This window comes from Temnothorax longispinosus, chromosome 5, assembly GCF_030848805.1.
Source record: "Temnothorax longispinosus isolate EJ_2023e chromosome 5, Tlon_JGU_v1, whole genome shotgun sequence".
NCBI classification, from domain to species: Eukaryota; Metazoa; Arthropoda; class Insecta; order Hymenoptera; family Formicidae; genus Temnothorax; species Temnothorax longispinosus.
Window position 1 is genome coordinate 17,011,329 of NC_092362.1, and position 19,783 is coordinate 17,031,111.

Consider the following 19,783-nt stretch of genomic DNA (forward strand, 5'->3'; position numbering starts at 1 on the left):
CCCCACCCCGTATTTTAAATTTAATGTAAGAGCAAATAGGATTATATATTTATTTCTTCAATTTATTTTATAGTACTATAATTTACATACAAAAACGAGGTTAAAATAATAAAGTCAATATATTTAGCTCAATTTTATTTGATTTAATGTATTACGGAATTTTTAATTTATTTTTTTTTCATAGCATGTAATTCCCGCATAGCATGTAACATTGGAAATCGATGTTTCATAACTGACTTTATAATATGGACTAAATATTAAGATACAGGGCACTTTCTGGATGAATGTACTTGGGCACAAATGTACTTAACGAATTAGAAGGTGGCGACATAACATATTTTTACTCGCGGTACTTGCACAGATAAGAATTTCCGAAAGCAGCTGGAAAAAAAAACTAAGGTGTAATAGCACAATTAAACAACGCAATCAGCGCAATTGATAGAATAACAGGTCTTTTTGGATGTCTTGATAGGTACAAACAAAATTGTTGGAAGCGCTTATATCTATGTGAAAAAATTTACGCTTAATGTGCAAGAATTCAAAGTTGGCGACAAGATATTCCGAAATAAACTAAGTAAGAAGCGTTTCAATGCTTTGTGTGAAATAACCGAACTGAGAAATCATAAATATTCGTTAAATAAATGAATTTCTTTGGTATCAAAAAATTTTTAATTGTACAAATGTATGATTTTATGAAACTCTGCAAAAGTTTTTAGATCAACTATGTCAGAACAATCAATTCGCAACAAAAATTCAATCAGTCATTTTGATTAAAATAATATTCACAATGGTATAATTTACCTATCGAAATACATCATTGTATAATCACACATCAGAATATGATAAAAGCATTGAATCGCTTGACAATATTACTATTAAAGAATGCATCATAAAATTCTCTTTTTATAATTCTCATGATATGAATATAATAATCGTACTTCATTCAGAGAACAATAAAAATTATTCAAGTGTATCACGATAAATTGCATTACACAAAAGTTTCGATCGAATCTCTCATTTTAATGACAATATATCTGTTCAATAATTACAAATAATCGTCATACAATCGTTTCTTTAAGTCAAATTACATGAAACTAATGAAGTTGTTCGTCGGAGTGCGATTACATATCACAGCTGGTCCTAAGGTACTATTCAGTTCGATTTCAATCGGAGGAAATCATCGTATCGTACTAAACTTCTTATTGAAAAATCAGGACGCGATAAGAAAGCTATTGGAGGGACAATCTCGAGTGGATCGAGGCTAAATATACTTCTATATCCTTACATAAAGCGATACAAAGGCGTAATCTCCTGCCCGGACTTAACAAAAGGATGATGCGATTGTAAAAGCCACGAGAATTATACCGCATTGCTGCTATTACAGTCCAGTTGCCTCGCTTTGCTAATTGGGACGGCCGCGGCGTGCAATACCGGGCGACGATTCTTTTTCCCTCCCAACGCAAACATTCCGTTAACTTGTTTTTAGGCATGACCAAAAAGGACGACTTACTCATTCGTCAAATATGTATACACAGTGCGATTACCTTTTATACCTTTAGACAAGTGCAGCAAAATATCTATATGTAGATATTACAAGACATTGTAGTATATTTGTTGCGGTTGAATCACTATCATCTCTTTCTTCGTTTGTACACTTCTCACAATGTCCAAAAATTTATTTGGCGACTCGACAAAACTGCGAGGTCCTTCCCATTACGTTTAAGTCATATTACGCAATCGTTTGCAGACATTAATAAGTAAGTTAGCATAAGCAATCAATGCATTTCGACATCGTATCACGAGCATTTCAAACACAATCTCTGGTTACTAGACTCGCATAAAATATGAAATAATATAAAACCATTAAGAGACGTTATATATCACATGTACGCGCCATCACATATTCGTAATAAAGATTTACGGAAAATCGGAGACGCGTAATCAGAAAGAGGCGTAAATCTATTATTATAGCAAAACATGTATCAACATTCTCGTGTTCGGATAATTTACGCTGCCTTTCCCGAGTAAATAAATAAATGAGAAAAAAAAGGAGATGGACAGAAAGCATTGAAAGATATTCTTAAACGCTGCATAGGCATACATACGTACTTACACGCAAAATTCATGTACACGTGACACAGAAATAAGATTATCTTATACGTATTGTGTTCGACAACGATCGCACCTGGTTATTAGGCTCGGTTGCAGTCGATTGATCTATTACCATTAAGGCAAGGGACGAAGAGAAGATATGAACTTATATCGCGTAACACAGCCCGCATTTCTCTGATGATACTCAATACTCGACTTGCCGCCTGATTTATAAAAATCGATGTACAACGTTATCGTTTTATCCCGGTTTTAAATGTTTACTGTATCATAAGATTGTAATATAGTCGTTGGGCCAAATAAAGCTCGTTTTTTTTCGATATAAGCACACACATGGTAGACGTGTGATTATTTCTCCTTAGCTTAAAACAAATCAACACTAGAGATTTCCATCATACAAAACTTCGTGCATTATTAATATACCAATATCGTCCGGATTACATTGACGAGCGGATCTTTCCCTACGAGAAGGATGGCTACGACGCACACCCCGGAGAGAACGCGTTCGCATACAGCGATCTAGCCTCTAGCCGAAGATGTGTAACAAGCCAGTGCCAACGAGCGGTCTTCCCTATATATTACGCTTTCTATGTCCTCTTTCGACAAACGACTCATGTCGTTGGTAATCGTGATCTTATTTTTTTTGCCCGTAGATTTTTCGATCGCAGAGACACTTAATATGCCTGCAAGACAAAATACATTGGATTAAAGAAAACTTTACTTAAATAACGAATAATCGGATATCAATATCTTCGATTATTTAACATGTAAAATACTAATGTTTGGATCATCATAACTTACCATTAATGTTGATATCGAAGGTGACTTCGATTTGCGGTACACCCCTAAGCGCCGGAGGTATACCCGTCAGCTTGAATTTGCCGAGAATGTTGTTATCCTTCGTCATCGGTCTCTCTCCTTCGTAAACCTCGATAAGCACTCCCGGTTGATTGTCGAAGTCCGTGGTGAACGTCCGGGTCCGTTTCGTTGGTATTGTTGTGTTCCTCTTGATCAAGGCAGTCATGACGCCACCGACGGTCTCGATACCCAACGACAACGGAGTCACGTCCAGCCAAAGCAGATCTCGGACCTCCTCGTGAATCTCCCCATACAATTCCCGAACAATCAACCGGGAGTGCAGAATTGCCGCCTGAACTGCCGCGCCATAGGCAACGGCCTCGTCCGGATTGATAGACTTGTTCAGTTCCTTGCCGTTGAAGAAATCTTGAAGTAGCTTCTGAATCTTTGGTATCCTAGTAGAGCCACCGACTAGAACAATGCTGTGAACTTGAGCCTTGTCCATCTCCGCGTCCCTGAGCGCCTTCTCTACAGGTTCGAGGGTGCTTCTGAACATATATGCGCAGAGTTCTTCGAACCTAGCCCTAGTAATGGACGTGTAGAAGTCGATACCCTCGAACAACGAGTCGATCTCAATGCTCGCCTGCGTTGACGAGCTCAACGTTCTCTTTGCCCTCTCGCAGGCGATCCTCAAGCGTCTCAGGGCCCTCTTGTTGCGGCTCACGTCCTTCTTATACTTCTTCTTGAAATTTTGCACAAAGTAGTCCACCATTCGATTGTCGAAGTCTTCGCCGCCGAGATGCGTGTCGCCGACAGTGGATTTCACCTCGAAGATGCCATCTTCGATCGTCAGAATCGACACGTCGAAGGTACCACCGCCCAAGTCGAAGATCAGGACGTTCTTCTCGCCCGCAGCCTTCTTATCGAGATCGTAGGCTATCGCGGCGGCCGTAGGCTCGTTTACTATCCTGAGGATGTTCAGGCCAGCGATAGCGCTGGCGTCCCTTGTCGCCTGCCTCTGAGAGTCATTGAAATAAGCTGGCACGGTAATGACGGCGTTTGTTATTGTTTTGCCCAGGTACGCCTCCGCGGTCTCCTTCATCTTTGTCAGAACCATGGAGGACACCTCCTCGGGGAAGAAGGTCTTCATCTCGCCCTTGTACGATATCTCGATCTTTGGTTTGCCACCATCGCTGACCACCGTGAACGGCCAGTGCTTCATGTCGCTCTGCACCGTCGCATCGTTGAAACGACGACCGATCAGACGCTTCGCATCTTTATAAAAAAATGATAAAGATTCGTAAGTTGTCTATTTCTTCAATAAATCATCTCTTAAAGCATATGGTGCTATGAGATGGAGAAGAGGAGGATCCTGTGGATTGTGTCGGATTACTGAGGTGATGGTTGCGGAATGTTGAATTATCGCCGAGCCGGAAAACAGAAATGTTTAACACTTGCCAATACTTCAATATAATTCGTACAAAGGTAATTTTGTGTAAGGAGAAAAATCATAGAATAGTCTACTTACCGCGAATTGTAACCGTGAAAATAGATCCAAAAAAAAATCGTAAAATAATTATCACATATGCTGAACACAATACAAAATCGTATCGATATATAAAATGTCAAAACGCTCGGCTAGCATGTTAAGGATATGGGCGGGAGCGCAGGGAGCGGGGAAAAAGGAAATTGTGTACGAACGAATGCTGCACACACACACATACAGAGAGGCATGCACCGTCAGCACCGTGCTGGTATCGGGCAAAATCACCGCAAGTAAAACTGCAGTAAAACGCGATTGAGATAATTCGACTTCCGAGTTCCGAGCACGGAAAGTTTCACGTTCGATCGATCTCGAAGTCGAATAATTTAAAAACAATGTACAATTCTTCGTCTTAAAAAAACAAATCAATACGAGGCTTGCAACGTCGTAAATTTACCACGAAAAGCGCAAAATATTAACGATATTATTGCGTATCTCGCCAAATTATACTAGAAAGTTATATCTCGCTATTTAATCATCCGAATATTCTCGTATATTTCAGCATCGTTTCAAAATTATAATAATTGTATATATGTATCCTGCATCTCAAATTAAACCTGCAAGTTATATCTCGCTATCAATCATCCGTGCATTCTCGTGTATTTTAGCACCGGTTTTTTAGAAATTTATAAACATAAAAAATTTCATATTTATTTCTTGAAGGATCTACGAAGAAATTCAATGAATACATCTCGCTCCTTGCAATCAGTGTAAGGGATATATGTTTAATATTGGATATATTTCACCAGTTGAATATTATTGAAGCAACACGTTGGCGAATTAAGATCAATAAAGACGGCGTAAAAGATCCGGCGTCTTATCGAGGCGGGACCTTCCAACGTGATTGCGGCGCGAAAGTGCCAAGTGGTAACGCCGGTATCTCGAAACGTGACAACAAAAGCTCGACTTACCGAAGATGGTGTTGCTGGGGTTCATGGCAACCTGATTCTTCGCCGCGTCGCCGATCAGCCTCTCGGTGTCGGTGAATGCCACATAGCTCGGCGTGGTCCGGTTGCCCCAGTCGTTGGCGATGATCTCGACCTTCCCGTGCTGGAAGACACCCACGCACGAGTACGTGGTGCCCAGGTCAATGCCAATTGCCGGTGCTTCCGACATTGTCACTAATTGTCAGTCTTCTCTCTTATATTATGTACATACAATCACTGAAATGAAAAACCGACAGGTGACAAACGCGATACCCCGCTAACCAAAGCGTGTGCAAGAGTGCAAGCGTATTAGCACGACAGCGCACTGACTACTGAGCCGTGAGCGGCGAGCGCACGCTGCGCTCAGCATGTCCACAGTATAACCAGTATGGGGGTATGGGGGACAATAGACACTCTGTCGGCACCTTTGATTTATTGGTTTCCGATTCGCCGCTATGTTTTTAGGGGACCCATCGACGTAACAACGGTTAAAAGGGCCCGGGTTGTACCTACAAGTAACACTGCCCAAATGTTGCACGCCGATTTTTTTGAAACTATGCACACATGTAGAACGTTGAAAAATATTTGTGTCGTGTTTTTTTATTTCTGCTTATAAAGCGTTTTAAGAGTAGGAACTACCCTCGAAATATTAACCTTCTCAATTCTATGTATAACAATCCTTTAGGCCATGCACGTCAATTTTTTGTAAAAATACAGACCAGAAAATCATGAAAACTCCTAGAGATAGTATTTTCGTGCAAAAACCATTCGGGATAACGTACATAGGGTTGAGAAGGTTAATATTTCGAGGGTGGTCCCTATATTATACTCTTAAAACGCTTTATGAGCAAAAATAAAAAAATACGACACAAATATTTTTCAAAGTTCTATATTTGTGTACACACTTTCAAAAAAATCGGCGTGTGACACACTTGAGTAGTGTTACTTGTTAAATGTGCAAAAGAATTGTATACATTATCATTTTTATTAAGAATATGGTTTATATATAGGTAGAAATACACAAAAAATATTATTATAATTATATATCACATGTACACGCCGTCACACATTCGTAATAAAGATTTACGGAAAATCGGGGACGCGTAATCAGAAAAAGAGGCGCAAATCTATTATTATAGCAAAACATGTATCAACATTCTCGTGTTCGGATAATTACGCTGCCTTTCCCGAGTAAATATAAATGAGAAAAAAAAGGAGATGGACAAAAAACATTGAAAGATATTCCTAAACGCTGCATAGGCATACATACGTACTTACACGCAAAATTCACGTACACGTGACACAGAAATAAGATTATTTTATACGTATTGTGTTCGACAACGATCGCACCTGGTTATTAAGCTCGGTTGCAGTCGATTGATCTATTATCATTAAGGCAATAAGGGACGAAGAGAAGATATGAACTTATATCGTGTAACACAGCCCGCATTTCTCTGATGATACTCAATGCTCGACTTGCCGCCTGATTTATAAAAACCGATGTACAACGTTATCGTTTTATCCCGGTTTTAAATGTTTACTGTATCATAAGATTGCAATATAGTCGTTGGGCCAAATAAAGCTCGTTTTTTTTCGATATAAGCACACACATGGTAGACGTGTGATTATTTCTCCTTAGCTTAAAACAAATCAACACTAGAGATTTCCATCATACAAAACTTCGTGCATTATTAATATACCAATATCGTCCGAATTACATTGACGAGCGGATCTTTCCCTACGAGAAGGATGGCTACGACGCACACCCCGGAGAGAACGCGTTGACATACAGCGATCTAGCCTCGGAGAGAAGTATCGCGAATATCTAAAGAGATCTATAGTGAAGAAAGGCGAGACCGTGAGGACATCGTCGTCGGCGTCGCAAATTTTAATAAATATTTATTACACAATCTTCGATAGTTGGTCCGGCACCACCGGCACCAGGGTTGGGTCCCGTTCCGCCAGCACCAGAGAAACAACCAGGCGTAAATGACCTCCAATTCCTTCTGCTTATCAACGAATTCTTCTTTCTCCGCTAATGGATTGGCGTCCAACCAGTCGATGACCTCGTTACGTTTGGACATGACTTCGTACTTGTCATACGCGTCGAACCTATCCTTAATTTTGTCGTCCTCCATCATACTCCTCATGTTAAAGCAATACGACTCAAGAGCGTTCTTAGCGGAAATCCTTTCACGCTGCTGTTCATCCTCCGATCGGTACTTCTCGGCTTCGTTCACCATCCTTTCAGTGTCCTCCTTCGACAAACGACCCTTATCGTTGGTAATCGTGATCTTATTTTCTTTGCCCGTAGATTTTTCGATCGCAGAGACATTTAATATGCCTGCAAGACAAAATACATTGGATTAGAGAAAACGTTACTTAAATAACAAATAATCGGACAATATCTTCGATTATTTAACATATAAAATATTAATGTTTGGAGCATCACAACTTACCATTAGCGTCGATATCGAAGGTGACTTCGATTTGCAGTACGCCCCCAGGCGCCGGAGGTATACCCGTCAGCTCGAATTTGCCGAGAATGTTGTTATCATTCGTCATCGCTCTCTCTCCTTCGTAAACCTCGAAAAACACTCCCGGTTGATTGTCGGAGTCCGTGGTGAACGTCTGGGTCTGTTTCGTTGGTATTGTTGTGTTCCTCTTGATCACAGCAGTCATGACGCCACCGGCAGCAGGTCTCGAAAGTAAAGAGCCTATAGAATAGTCTGTAGCGGCTGCAGACAATAGACCTGCATCATGTGTCCAAAGTAAAAAACCGGGAAGAAAATTGAATCGATCGGCGTTCTCGTCCCGGGGATCCGAGCTCGGTCCCATGCCTTGGCCTCCCACGGATCTTCCTTGCTGCTGCGGGGCTTCCGCGGTCTTGAACGTCTGGGTCTGTTTCGTTGGTATTGTTGTATTCCTCTTGATCAAGGCAGTCATGACGCCACCGGCGGTCTTGATACCCAACGACAACGGAGTCACGTCCAGCAAAAACAGATCTTGGACCTCCTCGGACTTGTCTCCATGCAGAATTGCCGCCTGAACTGCCGCGCCATAGGCAACAGCCTCGTCCGGATTGATAGACTTGTTCAGTTCCTTGCCGTTGAAGAAATCTTGAAGTAACTTCTGAATCTTTGGTATCCTAGTAGAACCACCGACTAGAACAATGCTGTGAACTTGAGCTTTGTCCATCTTCGCGTCCCTGAGCGCCTTCTCTACAGGCTCAAGGGTGCTTCTGAACATATCTGCGCAGAGTTCTTCGAACCTAGCCCTAGTAATGGAAGTGTAGAAGTCGATACCCTCGAACAACAAGTCGATCTCAATGCTCGCCTGCGTTGACGAGCTCAACGTTCTCTTTGCCCTCTCGCAGGCGATCCTCAAGCGTCTCAGAGCCCTTTTGTTGGGTCTCAGGTCCTTCTTGTACTTCCTCTTGAATTCCTGCACGAAGTGGGTCACCATTTGATTGTCGAAGTCTTCGCCGCCGAGATGCGTGTCGCCGGAGGTGGATTTAACCTTGAAGATGCCGTCCTCGATCGTCAGAATCGACACGTCAAAGGTACCACCGCCCAAGTCGAAGATCAGGACGTTCTGCTCGCCCACACCCTTCTTATCGAGACCGTAGGCTATCGCAGCGGCCGTAGGCTCGTTTATTATCATGAGGACGCACAGGCCAGCGATAGTGCCGGCGTCCATTGTCGCCCGCCTCTGAGAGTCATTGAAATAAGCTGGCACGGTAATGACGGCGTTTGTTATTGTCTTGCCCAGGTACGCCTCCGCGGTCTCCTTCATCTTTGTCAGAACCATGGAGGACACCTCCTCGGGGAAGAAGGTCTTCATCTCGCCCTTGTAGGATACCTTGATCTTTGGTTTGCCGCCATCGCTGACCACCGTGAACGGCCAGTGCTTCATGTCGCTCTGCACCGTCGCATCATCGAAACGACGACCAATCAAACGCTTCGCATCTTTATAGAAAAATGATAAAGATTCGTAAGTTGTCTATTTCTTCAATAATCATCTCTTAAAGTATATGGTGCGATGAGATGGAGAAGAGGAGGATCCTGTGGATTGTGTCGGATTACGGAGGTGATGGTTGCGGAATGTTGAATTATCGCCGAGCCGGTAAACAGAAATGTTCAACACTTGCCAATACTTTGATATAATTCGTACAAAGATAATTTTGTGTGAGAAAAAGAATTATGGAATAATCTACTTACCGCGAATTATATTATAATCGTGAAAATAGATCGAAAAAATTCGTGAAATAATTATCACATATACAGAACACAATAGAAAATCGTATCATATATGTAGACCACATTATAAAATTTACGTTATACGTATAATATAAATTTTTAAAACATAATAAAAAATATACGTATTTTTATTTTTATTATATATTTTTAATTATGTTATCTGAATTATTATCTTTATTGTGCATTGATATACTCGTAGATATATATATTTATTTCATATATTCTGAAGAGTTAAATAAGCATATGACTTTGAACGAATATATCGCGTGAATTACTCTTTGATTTACGATTCAACGTAAATTTGTGTGACACCGTAGCTGGCACATGAATTAGGATTACATAAAACTGCGATGTATAAACGTCAAAACGCTCGGCTACAATGTAAAGGATGGGTGGGATCGCCGGGAGCGGGGAAGGAGAAAATTATGTACAGAGAAGCATGCACCGTGGTATCGGGCAAGGTCACCGCCGCGCAAGTAAAACGCAGCAAAACGTGATTGAGATAATTCGACTTCCGAGCACGGAAAGTTCCACGTTCGATCGATCTCGAAGTCCAATAATTTAAAAACAACGTACAATTCGGTTAAAAAAAAAAAAAAATCAATACGAGGTTTGCAACGTCGTAGATTTACCTCGAAAAGCGCAAAATATTAACGATATTATTGCGTATCTCGCCAAATTATACTAGCAAGTTATATCTCGCTATTAATCATCCGAATATTCTCGTGTATTTCAGCATCGACTTTTTAAAAATTTGAACATAAAAAATTTCACATTTCTTGAAGGATCTACGAAGAAATTAAATCGATACATCTCGTTCCTGCAATCAGTGTAAGGGATATCTGTTTAACATTGGATATATTTCACCAGTTGAATATTGAAGCAACACGTTGGCGAATTGATCAATAAAGATCCGGCGTCTTATCGGGGCGGGACCTTTCAATACGGCGCAAAAGCGCCAAGCGGCATCGCCGGTATCTCGAAACGTGACAACAAAAGCTCGACTTACCGAAGATGGTGTTGCTGGGGTTCATAGTGACCTGATTCTTGGCCGCGTCACCGATCAGCCTCTCGGTGTCGGTGAAGGCCACATAGCTCGGCGTGGTCCGGTTGCCCTGGTCGTTGGCGATGATCTCGACCTTCCCGTGCTGGAAGACACCCACGCACGAGTACGTAGTGCCCAGGTCAATTCCAACTGCCGGTGCTTCCGACATTGTCACTAATTGTCAGTCTTCTCTCTTATATTATGTATGTACAATCACTGAACAGGGTCTTCTTTCCCCGCTAATCTTTCCAAGCCCGTTCCTTTGGCAATGGTTTCGCTAGATAGTAGATAGGGACAGTGGGAATCTCGTTCCACAGTATAACCAGTATGGAGGACACTCTCTGTTGGCACCTTTGATCTATTGGTTTCCGATTCGCCGCCATGTTTTTGGGGGATCCATCGACGTAACAACGGTTAAAAGGCCCCGGGTTGTACCTACAAGTAACACTGCCCAAATGTCGTACGCCGATTTTTTTGAAACTATGCACACATGTAGGACTTTGAAAAATATTTGTGTCGTGTTTTTTTATTTCTGCTTATAAAGCGTTTTAAGAGTAGAAACCCTCGAAATATTAACCTTCTCAATTCTATGTATAACAATCCTTTAGGCAGTTTAGGCCATGCACGTCAATTTTTTGTAAAAGTACAGACCAGAAAACCCTGAAAACTCCTAGAGATAGTATTTTCGTGCAAAAACCATTCGGGATAACGTACATATAGGGTTGAGAAGTTTAATATTTCGAGGGTGGTCCCTAGTCCCTATTATATATTTTTAAAACGCTTTATGAGCAAAAATAAAAAAATACGACACAAATATTTTTCGAAGTTCTACATTTGTGTACACACTTTCAAAAAAATCGGCGTGTGACACACTTGAGTAGTGTTACTTGTTAAATGTGCAAAAGAATTGTATACATTATTCATTCTTATTAAGAATATGGTCTATATATAGGTAGAAATACACCCCAAAAATATTATTGTAATTATATATCACATGTACACGCCGTCACACATTCGTAATAAAGATTTACGGAAAATCGGGGACGCGTAATCAGAAAGAGGCGTAAATCTATTATTATAGCAAAACATATATCAACATTCTCGTGTTCGGATAATTTACGCTGCCTTTCTCGAGTAAATAAATAAATGAGAAAAAAAGGAGATGGACAAAAAGCATTGAAAGATATTCCTAAACGCTGCATAGGCATACATACGTACTTATACACGCAAAATTCACGTACACGTAACACAGAAATAAGATTATTTTATACGTATTGTGTTCGACAACGATCGCACCTGGTTATTAAGCTCGGTTGCAGTCGATTGATCTATTATCATTAAGGCAATAAGGGACGAAGAGAAGATATGAACTTATATCGTGTAACACAGCCCGCATTTCTCTGATGATACTCAATGCTCGACTTGCCGCCTGATTTATAAAAATCGATGTACAACGTTATCGTTTTATCCCGGTTTTAAATGTTTACTGTATCATAAGATTGTAATATAGTCGTTGGGCCAAATAAAGCTCGTTTTTTTCGATATAAGCACACACATGGTAGACGTGTGATTATTTCTCCTTAGCTTAAAACAAATTGCTGAAGAAGATTGAAAGAAGCTCGACAAGTCAACACTAGAGATTTCCATCATACAAAACTTCGTGCATTATTAATACACACTGTTCCTCTCTCTCTTCGCCCGAGAAGATCCATTTAATTTACTAAAACCGCGTTAGGTATGAGGGGCAGCTAATGACACGCAATCTAAACTTCGTTAATGTTGCAGAAGTAATATATATCGTCCTTTATTCTACGTGAAACACCAAGGAGAACATACGATGCTTGTCAGAGTGCCTCGCCGTGTTCCCAAAAAACCTTCACTGTTCTTTCTCCAAAATATCTTGTATCGCGAGGAACTTCAATGTAATAATTTGCATCCATACTCGCTCGCAAGACGCATCGTGTCGATTAGCAAGACGCTGTGAGGTGAAAATGGAGGAGATCCATGTGCAAGTGGAAAGCAATTCACCCTCGATAGAGCACAGCTTACGTCCAATATCGTACACCTCCTGGCTCCTCGGCGTTGGCGTCCCTCGTCCGCGAAAGTGTCCGAAGGCCGTCACAATAATCCTACGTATCGTTCACTTCGCCGTGTGTTCCGTTATCGTGGCGTACGGCGCGATAGATTTCTTCACCTTCGGTAGCGTCTTCAAGAGCGACATATTCAAGATCATGTACTACATGAATAAAGTGATGTGCTACGTGTCGGCGTATTATTACGTTTATCACGGGATCAGACAATACGACAAGTGGCCGGAGCTGATGGACCGAGTGAAAGAGCTGGATCAGAAGATCAGGAGGGAAACCCCCATGAGCGACCGGCCCATAAAAAACGTGCAAGCGCTAGCGATTCTCGCGACGTTCGCTTGTGGACCTTTGTCCCTGATCGTGCACGCTTTGTATTACTATTTCATACGTCCCGAAGACATCTTCGCGTCCGACTTGCTGCTCTATTACACGATAGCCCAGTCGTTGATCAACAGCTTCGTCTTCGACGTTGTCGTCTATGTGCTGTATCACAGATTCCAAACGATAAATGAATTGATCGGTCAGTTGGACGACCGCTTCGGCGCACCGTGGATCGCGCTCAAAATTCGGCGCATCAGAGAATTGCATACCGGTAAGTTTTTATGAATTGTAATTCGACGCGTTCGTGTACATATATATTTGGTGTAATTTAATACAATCTATGAAGAAATTGCGATGATTATATCAATAACGAGACCGTTGTCGAATTATTTGAATTTTGTTGTGCAGGTATTTGTGATCTGGTCATCATGGTAAACGACATTTACGGCTTTCATCTCCTCCTCTGCTCGGCGAACTGCTTCACCATGGTCGTGGCTACACTATTCAGAATCTACATGGGCGTCGTCGAGAAGAACTACGCGTTCATGCTGATAAATAATATCCTTTGGATTCTGTATGCCGCGCAGTTTGGTCTAATGTGCTGTATTTGCACGCTCGCGCGACAAGAATTCAATAGAACCGGGATAATTATATATGCAACTGTGCTGAACTGCAAGCCTGCGAATCTTGGTAAACTAAACGGTGCGAGGAATCAATCAGGTCTAGAAGTGCCACCGCTGTTGGATGGCCCGGACGGCGAGCAAAATTCTAATCGGAGCAGCAATTACAACCTGAACCACGTCGTCATGGAAAATCTCTTGCGCAAAAACCTGGACCGAGACCGTGTCAGAAACGAGGTCAATGATTTTTCGATTCAACTGCAACAGCATCGAATTGCGTTCACGGCCTGTGATTTCTTTGAAATGAATAATGCTCTGCTCAGTGGTGTGAGTACACAATTTAATTTCATTAAAATTTACGTATATAGAATTAGTTGTTTTCGAATTTCCATGTAAATACAACAATAGCTATCGGAGCAATTAAATAAATTTATTTTTCAGTTTGTCGGGGTGATCACCACTTATCTGATAATCCTCGTACAATTTTATCGACCGGAAAATGCAATTCAATGAGCAACGCTAAGTGAAAAGTTATTGCGGCAAGGAAGATGAAAGACGACATACGATAATTTTTTTTAAATTAAATATTAAATTTTAATAAATATTTATTATACCAAACTTACCACTATATAATACAATACGGTACAATTACATTAACACAGCTCGTAAAATCTTCCAAAAATAAAAAACTTTTTTATAAAGATAAACTAAAAAGAGCTTGAACTTAAGTTAACGATAGGTTGTTGAATGAAACAAAACGAAATGAAACGCAATGGTGTCAAGCTACATGAGAAAATATGAGAAAAAAAAATAGAAGTTCGCCATTTAATTTAATCGACTTCCTCGATGGTTGGTCCGGCACCACCGGCACCAGGGTTGGGTCCCGCTCCGCCAGCACCAGGGAAACCACCAGGCGCTCCGCCACTTTGATACAATTTCGTGACGATAGGACTGCAAATGGCCTCCAATTCCTTCTGCTTATCAACGAATTCTTCTTTCTCCGCTAATTGATTGGCGTCCAACCAGGAGATGACCTCGTTACATTTGGACATGACTTTATCCTTGTCAGACGCGTCGATCTTATCCTTAATTTTGTCGTCCTCCATCGTACTCTTCATGTTAAAGCAATACGACTCAAGAGCGTTCTTAGCGGAAATCCTTTCACGCTGCTGTTCATCCTCCGATCGGTACTTCTCGGCTTCGTTCACCATCCTTTCTATGTCCTCCTTCGACAAACGACCCTTGTCGTTGGTAATCGTGATCTTATTTTCTTTGCCAGTAGATTTTTCGATCGCAGAGACATTTAATATGCCTGCAAGACAAAATACATTGGATTAGAGAAAACGTTACTTAAATGACAAATAATCGGACAATATCTTCGATTATTTAACATATAAAATATTAATGTTTGGAGCATCACAACTTACCATTAGCGTCGATATCGAAGGTGACTTCGATTTGCGGTACGCCCCTAGGCGCCGGAGGTATACCCGTCAGCTCGAATTTGCCGAGAATGTTGTTATCCTTCGTCATCGCTCTCTCTCCTTCGTAGACCTGGATAAGCACTCCCGGTTGATTGTCGGAGTACGTGGTGAACGTCTGGGTCTGTTTCGTTGGTATTGTTGTGTTCCTCTTGATCAAGGCAGTCATGACGCCACCGGCGGTCTCGATACCCAACGACAACGGAGTCACGTCCAGCAAAAGTAGATCTTGGACCTCCTCAGACTTGTCCCCATGCAGAATTGCCGCCTGAACCGCCGCCCCATAGGCAACGGCCTCGTCCGGATTGATAGATTTGTTCAGTTCCTTGCCGTTGAAGAAATCTTGAAGTAGCTTCTGAATCTTTGGTATCCTAGTAGAGCCACCGACTAGAACAATGCTGTGAACTTGAGCCTTGTCCATCTTCGCGTCCCTGAGCGCCTTCTCTACAGGTTCGAGGGTGCTTCTGAACATATCTGCGCAGAGTTCTTCGAACCTAGCCCTAGTAATGGACGTATAGAAGTCGATACCCTCGAACAAGGAATCGATCTCAATGCTCGCCTGTGTTGACGAGCTCAACGTTCTCTTTGCCCTCTCGCAGGCGGTCCTCAAGCGTCTCAGGGCCCTCTTGTTGGGGCTCAGGTCCTTCTTGTACTTCCTCTTGAATTCCTGCACGAAGTGGGTCACCATTCGATTGTCGAAGTCTTCGCCGCCAAGATGCGTGTCGCCGGCGGTGGATTTCACCTCAAAGATGCCGTCCTCGATCGTCAGAATCGACACGTCGAAGGTACCACCGCCCAAATCGAAGATCAGGACGTTCTTCTCGCCCGCAGCCTTCTTATCGAGACCGTAGGCTATCGCGGCGGCCGTGGGCTCGTTTATTATCCTGAGGACGTTCAGGCCAGCGATAGCGCCGGCGTCCTTTGTCGCCTGCCTCTGAGAGTCATTGAAATAAGCTGGCACGGTAATGACGGCGTTTGTTATTGTCTTGCCCAGGTACGCCTCCGCGGTCTCCTTCATCTTTGTCAGAACCATAGAGGACACCTCCTCGGGGAAGAAGGTCTTCATCTCACCCTTGTAGGATACCTTGATCTTTGGTTTGCCGCCATCGCTGACCACCGTGAACGGCCAGTGCTTCATGTCGCTCTGCACCGTCGCATCATCGAAACGACGACCAATCAAACGCTTCGCATCTTTATAGAAAAATGATAAAGATTCGTAAGTTGTCTATTTCTTCAATAATCATCTCTTAAAGTATATGGTGCGATGAGATGGAGAAGAGGAGGATCCTGTGGATTGTGTCGGATTACGGTGGTGATGGTTGCGGAATGTTGAATTATCGCCGAGCCGGTAAACAGAAATGTTCAACACTTGCCAATACTTTGATATAATTCGTACAAAGATAATTTTGTGTGAGAAAAAGAATTATGAAATAATCTACTTACCGCGAATTATATTATAATCGTGAAAATAGATCGAAAAAATTCGTAAAATAATTATCACATATACAGAACACAATAAAAAATCGTATCATATATATAAACCACATTATAAAATTTACGTTATACGTATAATATAAATTTTTAAAACATAATAAAAAATATACGTATTTTTATTTTTATTATATATTTTTAAATATATTATCTGAATTATTATCTTTATTGTGCATTGATATTCGTATATATATTTATTTCATATATTCTGAAGAGTTAAATAAGCATGTGACTTTGAACGAATATATCGCGTGAGTCACTCTTTGATTTACGATTCAACGTAAATTTGTGTGACACCGTAGCTGGCACATAAATTAGGATTACATAAAACTGCGATGTATAAACGTCAAAACGCTCGGCTACAATGTAAAGGATGGGTGGGAGCGCCGGGAGCGGGGAAGGAGGAAATTATGTACAGAGAGGCATGCACCGTGTGGTATCGGGCAAGGTCACCGCAAGTAAAACGCAGTAAAACGCGATTGAGATAATTCGACTTCCGAGCACGGAAAGTTCCACGTTCGATCGATCTCGAAGTCCAACAATTTAAAAACAACGTACAATTCGTCTTAAAAAAAAAAATCAATACGAGGCTTGCAACGTCGTAAATTTACCTCGAAAAGCGCAAAATATTAACAAAATGTTATTGCGTATCTCGCCAAATTACACTAGCAAGTTATATCTCGCTATTAATCATCCGTGCATTCTCGTGTATTTCAGCATCGGCTTTTTAAAAATTTAAACATAAAAAAATTTCATATTTATTTCTTGAAGGATCTATGAAGAAATTCAATCGATACATCTCGTTCCTTGCAATCAGTGTAAGGGATATCCGTTTAATAACATTGGATATATTTCACCAGTTGAATATCGAAGCAACACGTTGGCGAGTTAAAGATCAATAAAGGGATACGACGCAAAATATCCGGTGTCTCATGGGGCGGGACCTTCCAATGCGACTGCGACGCAAAAGGAGTAGGATATCTACGAAACGTGACAAACAAAAGCTCGACTTACCGAAGATGGTGTTGCTGGGGTTCATGGCGACCTGATTCTTGGCCGCGTCGCCGATCAGCCTCTCGGTGTCGGTGAAGGCCACATAGCTCGGCGTGGTCCGGTTGCCCTGGTCGTTGGCGATGATCTCGACCTTCCCGTGCTGGAAGACACCCACGCACGAGTACGTGGTGCCCAGGTCAATTCCAACTGCCGGTGCTTTCGACATTGTCAGTCTTCTCTCTTATGTGTAATCACTGAAATGAAAAACCGACAGCTGATGACAAACGCGATACGATGTGCGTCACGATTAAAAAAAAAATAAAAATAGAAGAAAACAACTTGACGTTGCTCGAACTCGAGCAAGCCTCCGCGCTCGAAATAACGCCTATTACGCCTACGAAATATAAAACGTATATCGCCGTTATACGCTTCTCGAATTTCACTGATATTGATCGTCGGAAGCGCCCTTTTGCGAAGAGCGTATCTGCGTATCTCGAAACGCGCGATTCTGTCACGACAAAAAAAACGTCACAAGTAAAGCGAACTTAAAACTTTCCGATCTAAATTTGTAAACGCTCGCGCTCGTTGAAGTCTGGATTGATCATTCGGAAATATCGTCCAGAGACAATCTTCTTTTTTCTCCAAGATTATTTGCACTTGACGACGAATTTATGTCTTGAATTAAAAGAGACAGAAATAATATCGAAAAAAAGAAAACTTGCATTTTATCTCTGTAATTTCGATGAAAATCTCGGCACCGACGCGATTAATTTTCGACGCACAATTAAATAAACAGCTCAAATAACCTCATTCGAGCACTCACCTTGCAACAGTCTCTTTAACACGTTCGAAGAATGAAGATTTGATTCGCTAGTCGAATACTTTGAATACACTGCTTCTTATCGCACTTGCACTCTCTCGTGTTCGTTGCGAAACTGATGACGCAGCCGCGCGCCGCGCTTTAATATACCGAATCGCCCGCTTCGAGAATCTTCGGCGGATGACCAATCGGGGCGCGAATCTTCGAGACCCGTGCTCGAGACGCTTCCATTGGCGGACGCGGCCGGACGTGGGAGCGAGAAGGAGAGACGCGCGCGTGCGCCGCGCGGGAGGAAGAAGGACAGAGAGAAGAAAGTTTCCTATCGTAGGTAGACGATGATCGCGTTCTCGCGTTGCTCGCATGCGCTAGAAGATTCATGACTATAATTAGCACCGTGCGAATTGCGTTTCGCCGTGGCGCCTCGATGAAGCGAAGGCTTCGTTTTTTGCGAAATCTATTTGATGTACGCTTGATCGAATGTACCGATCGTTCGCGATTGTTCGCGTACTTTCTAGAAAGTGCGCAGCCGTTCCGAACCCGAGCAAACGCGCGTTTGCGCAGAAGGATCTCGGGCATTCGAGAGAACGCGAGATATTTGTCGAAGTTTTCGTCGTTCTTACAGAATGTCCGCCTCGTTTCTCCAAATCTTCGATCTCGGCAGTTTTCTTCTCGATTTACCGATGAAAAGCAGAACTAAATGTGTACAAAAAAGACGAATTTTATTAGAATTATTATTATTAGCTCACTGAACTTTTCTTTGACACTACCGTAAGAATTTTAAATGCCTCTATAATAAATTGTCATAAATGACACCATCACGCTTTAAATGCAATTAAATAGATTTTGCATCGAAGAAGACGAATAAGGATGAGGTGTATTGAATTTTTTTAAATGCATACTTTATTTTCAACAATTTTTTATGTTATTGACCGACGCGTTTGATAGATTTAACTCGGCCGAAAAGTGGCAAGGATTGCAAAATGCTATACAATTTATTTAAAGATTATCGTAAAATATTCCAAGCGATTCTAATTTTAGCTTTATTGAGTGTATAAAGTGTACGATAAAAATAGCCGTCGCAAAGATAACGCTTTACAAAATAGAAATCTTTAGCAGCACCATCTAAATAAAATAACCGCAAACTCGACACTTTCAACATTGTCGATAAAAAATTCAAAGATTACTAAAACTTTCCTTAAATTGGATAATTAGAAAACGTCATCGGTCTTTAAGGACGACTAATTAACTCAGTCAGCAAAAAATTATAATTTGTCAAATACCGAGATAATA

The 19,783-nt window shown here is 41.6% G+C and overlaps 4 protein-coding genes across 4 annotated transcripts; 1 reads left to right on the top strand and 3 right to left on the bottom strand.

The window, feature by feature from the left end:
* Window positions 1-120: 120 nt before the first annotated feature.
* Window positions 121-6,112, bottom strand: LOC139812742 (heat shock 70 kDa protein cognate 4-like). The gene is made up of 3 exons (XM_071777813.1): window positions 5,362-6,112; window positions 2,911-4,182; window positions 121-2,792 (listed from the first exon to the last, which is right to left on the bottom strand). The coding sequence occupies exons 1-3, from the start codon at window positions 5,564-5,566 to the stop codon at window positions 2,629-2,631; spliced, it is 1,641 nt and encodes a 546-aa protein (XP_071633914.1). The 5' UTR covers window positions 5,567-6,112; the 3' UTR covers window positions 121-2,628.
* A 230-nt stretch (window positions 6,113-6,342) lies between these two features.
* LOC139812737 (heat shock 70 kDa protein cognate 4-like) lies at window positions 6,343-11,451 on the bottom strand. Its single transcript, XM_071777806.1, has 3 exons — window positions 10,645-11,451; window positions 7,836-9,344; window positions 6,343-7,720 (listed from the first exon to the last, which is right to left on the bottom strand). The coding sequence occupies exons 1-3, from the start codon at window positions 10,847-10,849 to the stop codon at window positions 7,212-7,214; spliced, it is 2,223 nt and encodes a 740-aa protein (XP_071633907.1). The 5' UTR covers window positions 10,850-11,451; the 3' UTR covers window positions 6,343-7,211.
* On the top strand, window positions 10,747-14,365 carry LOC139812747 (uncharacterized). The gene is made up of 4 exons (XM_071777825.1): window positions 10,747-10,883; window positions 12,466-13,359; window positions 13,497-14,035; window positions 14,150-14,365. The coding sequence occupies exons 2-4, from the start codon at window positions 12,672-12,674 to the stop codon at window positions 14,219-14,221; spliced, it is 1,299 nt and encodes a 432-aa protein (XP_071633926.1). The 5' UTR covers window positions 10,747-10,883; window positions 12,466-12,671; the 3' UTR covers window positions 14,222-14,365.
* LOC139812739 (heat shock 70 kDa protein cognate 4) lies at window positions 14,295-18,656 on the bottom strand. The gene is made up of 4 exons (XM_071777808.1): window positions 18,497-18,656; window positions 17,695-17,927; window positions 15,136-16,380; window positions 14,295-15,020 (listed from the first exon to the last, which is right to left on the bottom strand). The coding sequence occupies exons 2-4, from the start codon at window positions 17,897-17,899 to the stop codon at window positions 14,539-14,541; spliced, it is 1,932 nt and encodes a 643-aa protein (XP_071633909.1). The 5' UTR covers window positions 17,900-17,927; window positions 18,497-18,656; the 3' UTR covers window positions 14,295-14,538.
* Window positions 18,657-19,783: the final 1,127 nt, after the last annotated feature.

Coding starts and splice junctions, on each gene's coding strand:
- LOC139812742 (XM_071777813.1), bottom strand. CDS start 5,566: ATGTCGGAAGCACCGGCAATTGGCATTGACCTGGGCACCACGTACTCG. Junction 4,183..5,361: donor CCCCAGCAACACCATCTTCG/GTAAGTCGAGCT, acceptor TTTTTTATAAAG/ATGCGAAGCGTCTGATCGGT. Junction 2,793..2,910: donor CTTCGATATCAACATTAATG/GTAAGTTATGAT, acceptor TTTGTCTTGCAG/GCATATTAAGTGTCTCTGCG.
- LOC139812747 (XM_071777825.1), top strand. CDS start 12,672: ATGGAGGAGATCCATGTGCAAGTGGAAAGCAATTCACCCTCGATAGAG. Junction 13,360..13,496: donor CATCAGAGAATTGCATACCG/GTAAGTTTTTAT, acceptor TTTGTTGTGCAG/GTATTTGTGATCTGGTCATC. Junction 14,036..14,149: donor ATAATGCTCTGCTCAGTGGT/GTGAGTACACAA, acceptor TTTATTTTTCAG/TTTGTCGGGGTGATCACCAC.
- LOC139812739 (XM_071777808.1), bottom strand. CDS start 17,899: ATGTCGAAAGCACCGGCAGTTGGAATTGACCTGGGCACCACGTACTCG. Junction 16,381..17,694: donor CCCCAGCAACACCATCTTCG/GTAAGTCGAGCT, acceptor TTTTCTATAAAG/ATGCGAAGCGTTTGATTGGT. Junction 15,021..15,135: donor CTTCGATATCGACGCTAATG/GTAAGTTGTGAT, acceptor TTTGTCTTGCAG/GCATATTAAATGTCTCTGCG.
- LOC139812737 (XM_071777806.1), bottom strand. CDS start 10,849: ATGTCGGAAGCACCGGCAGTTGGAATTGACCTGGGCACTACGTACTCG. Junction 9,345..10,644: donor CCCCAGCAACACCATCTTCG/GTAAGTCGAGCT, acceptor TTTTCTATAAAG/ATGCGAAGCGTTTGATTGGT. Junction 7,721..7,835: donor CTTCGATATCGACGCTAATG/GTAAGTTGTGAT, acceptor TTTGTCTTGCAG/GCATATTAAATGTCTCTGCG.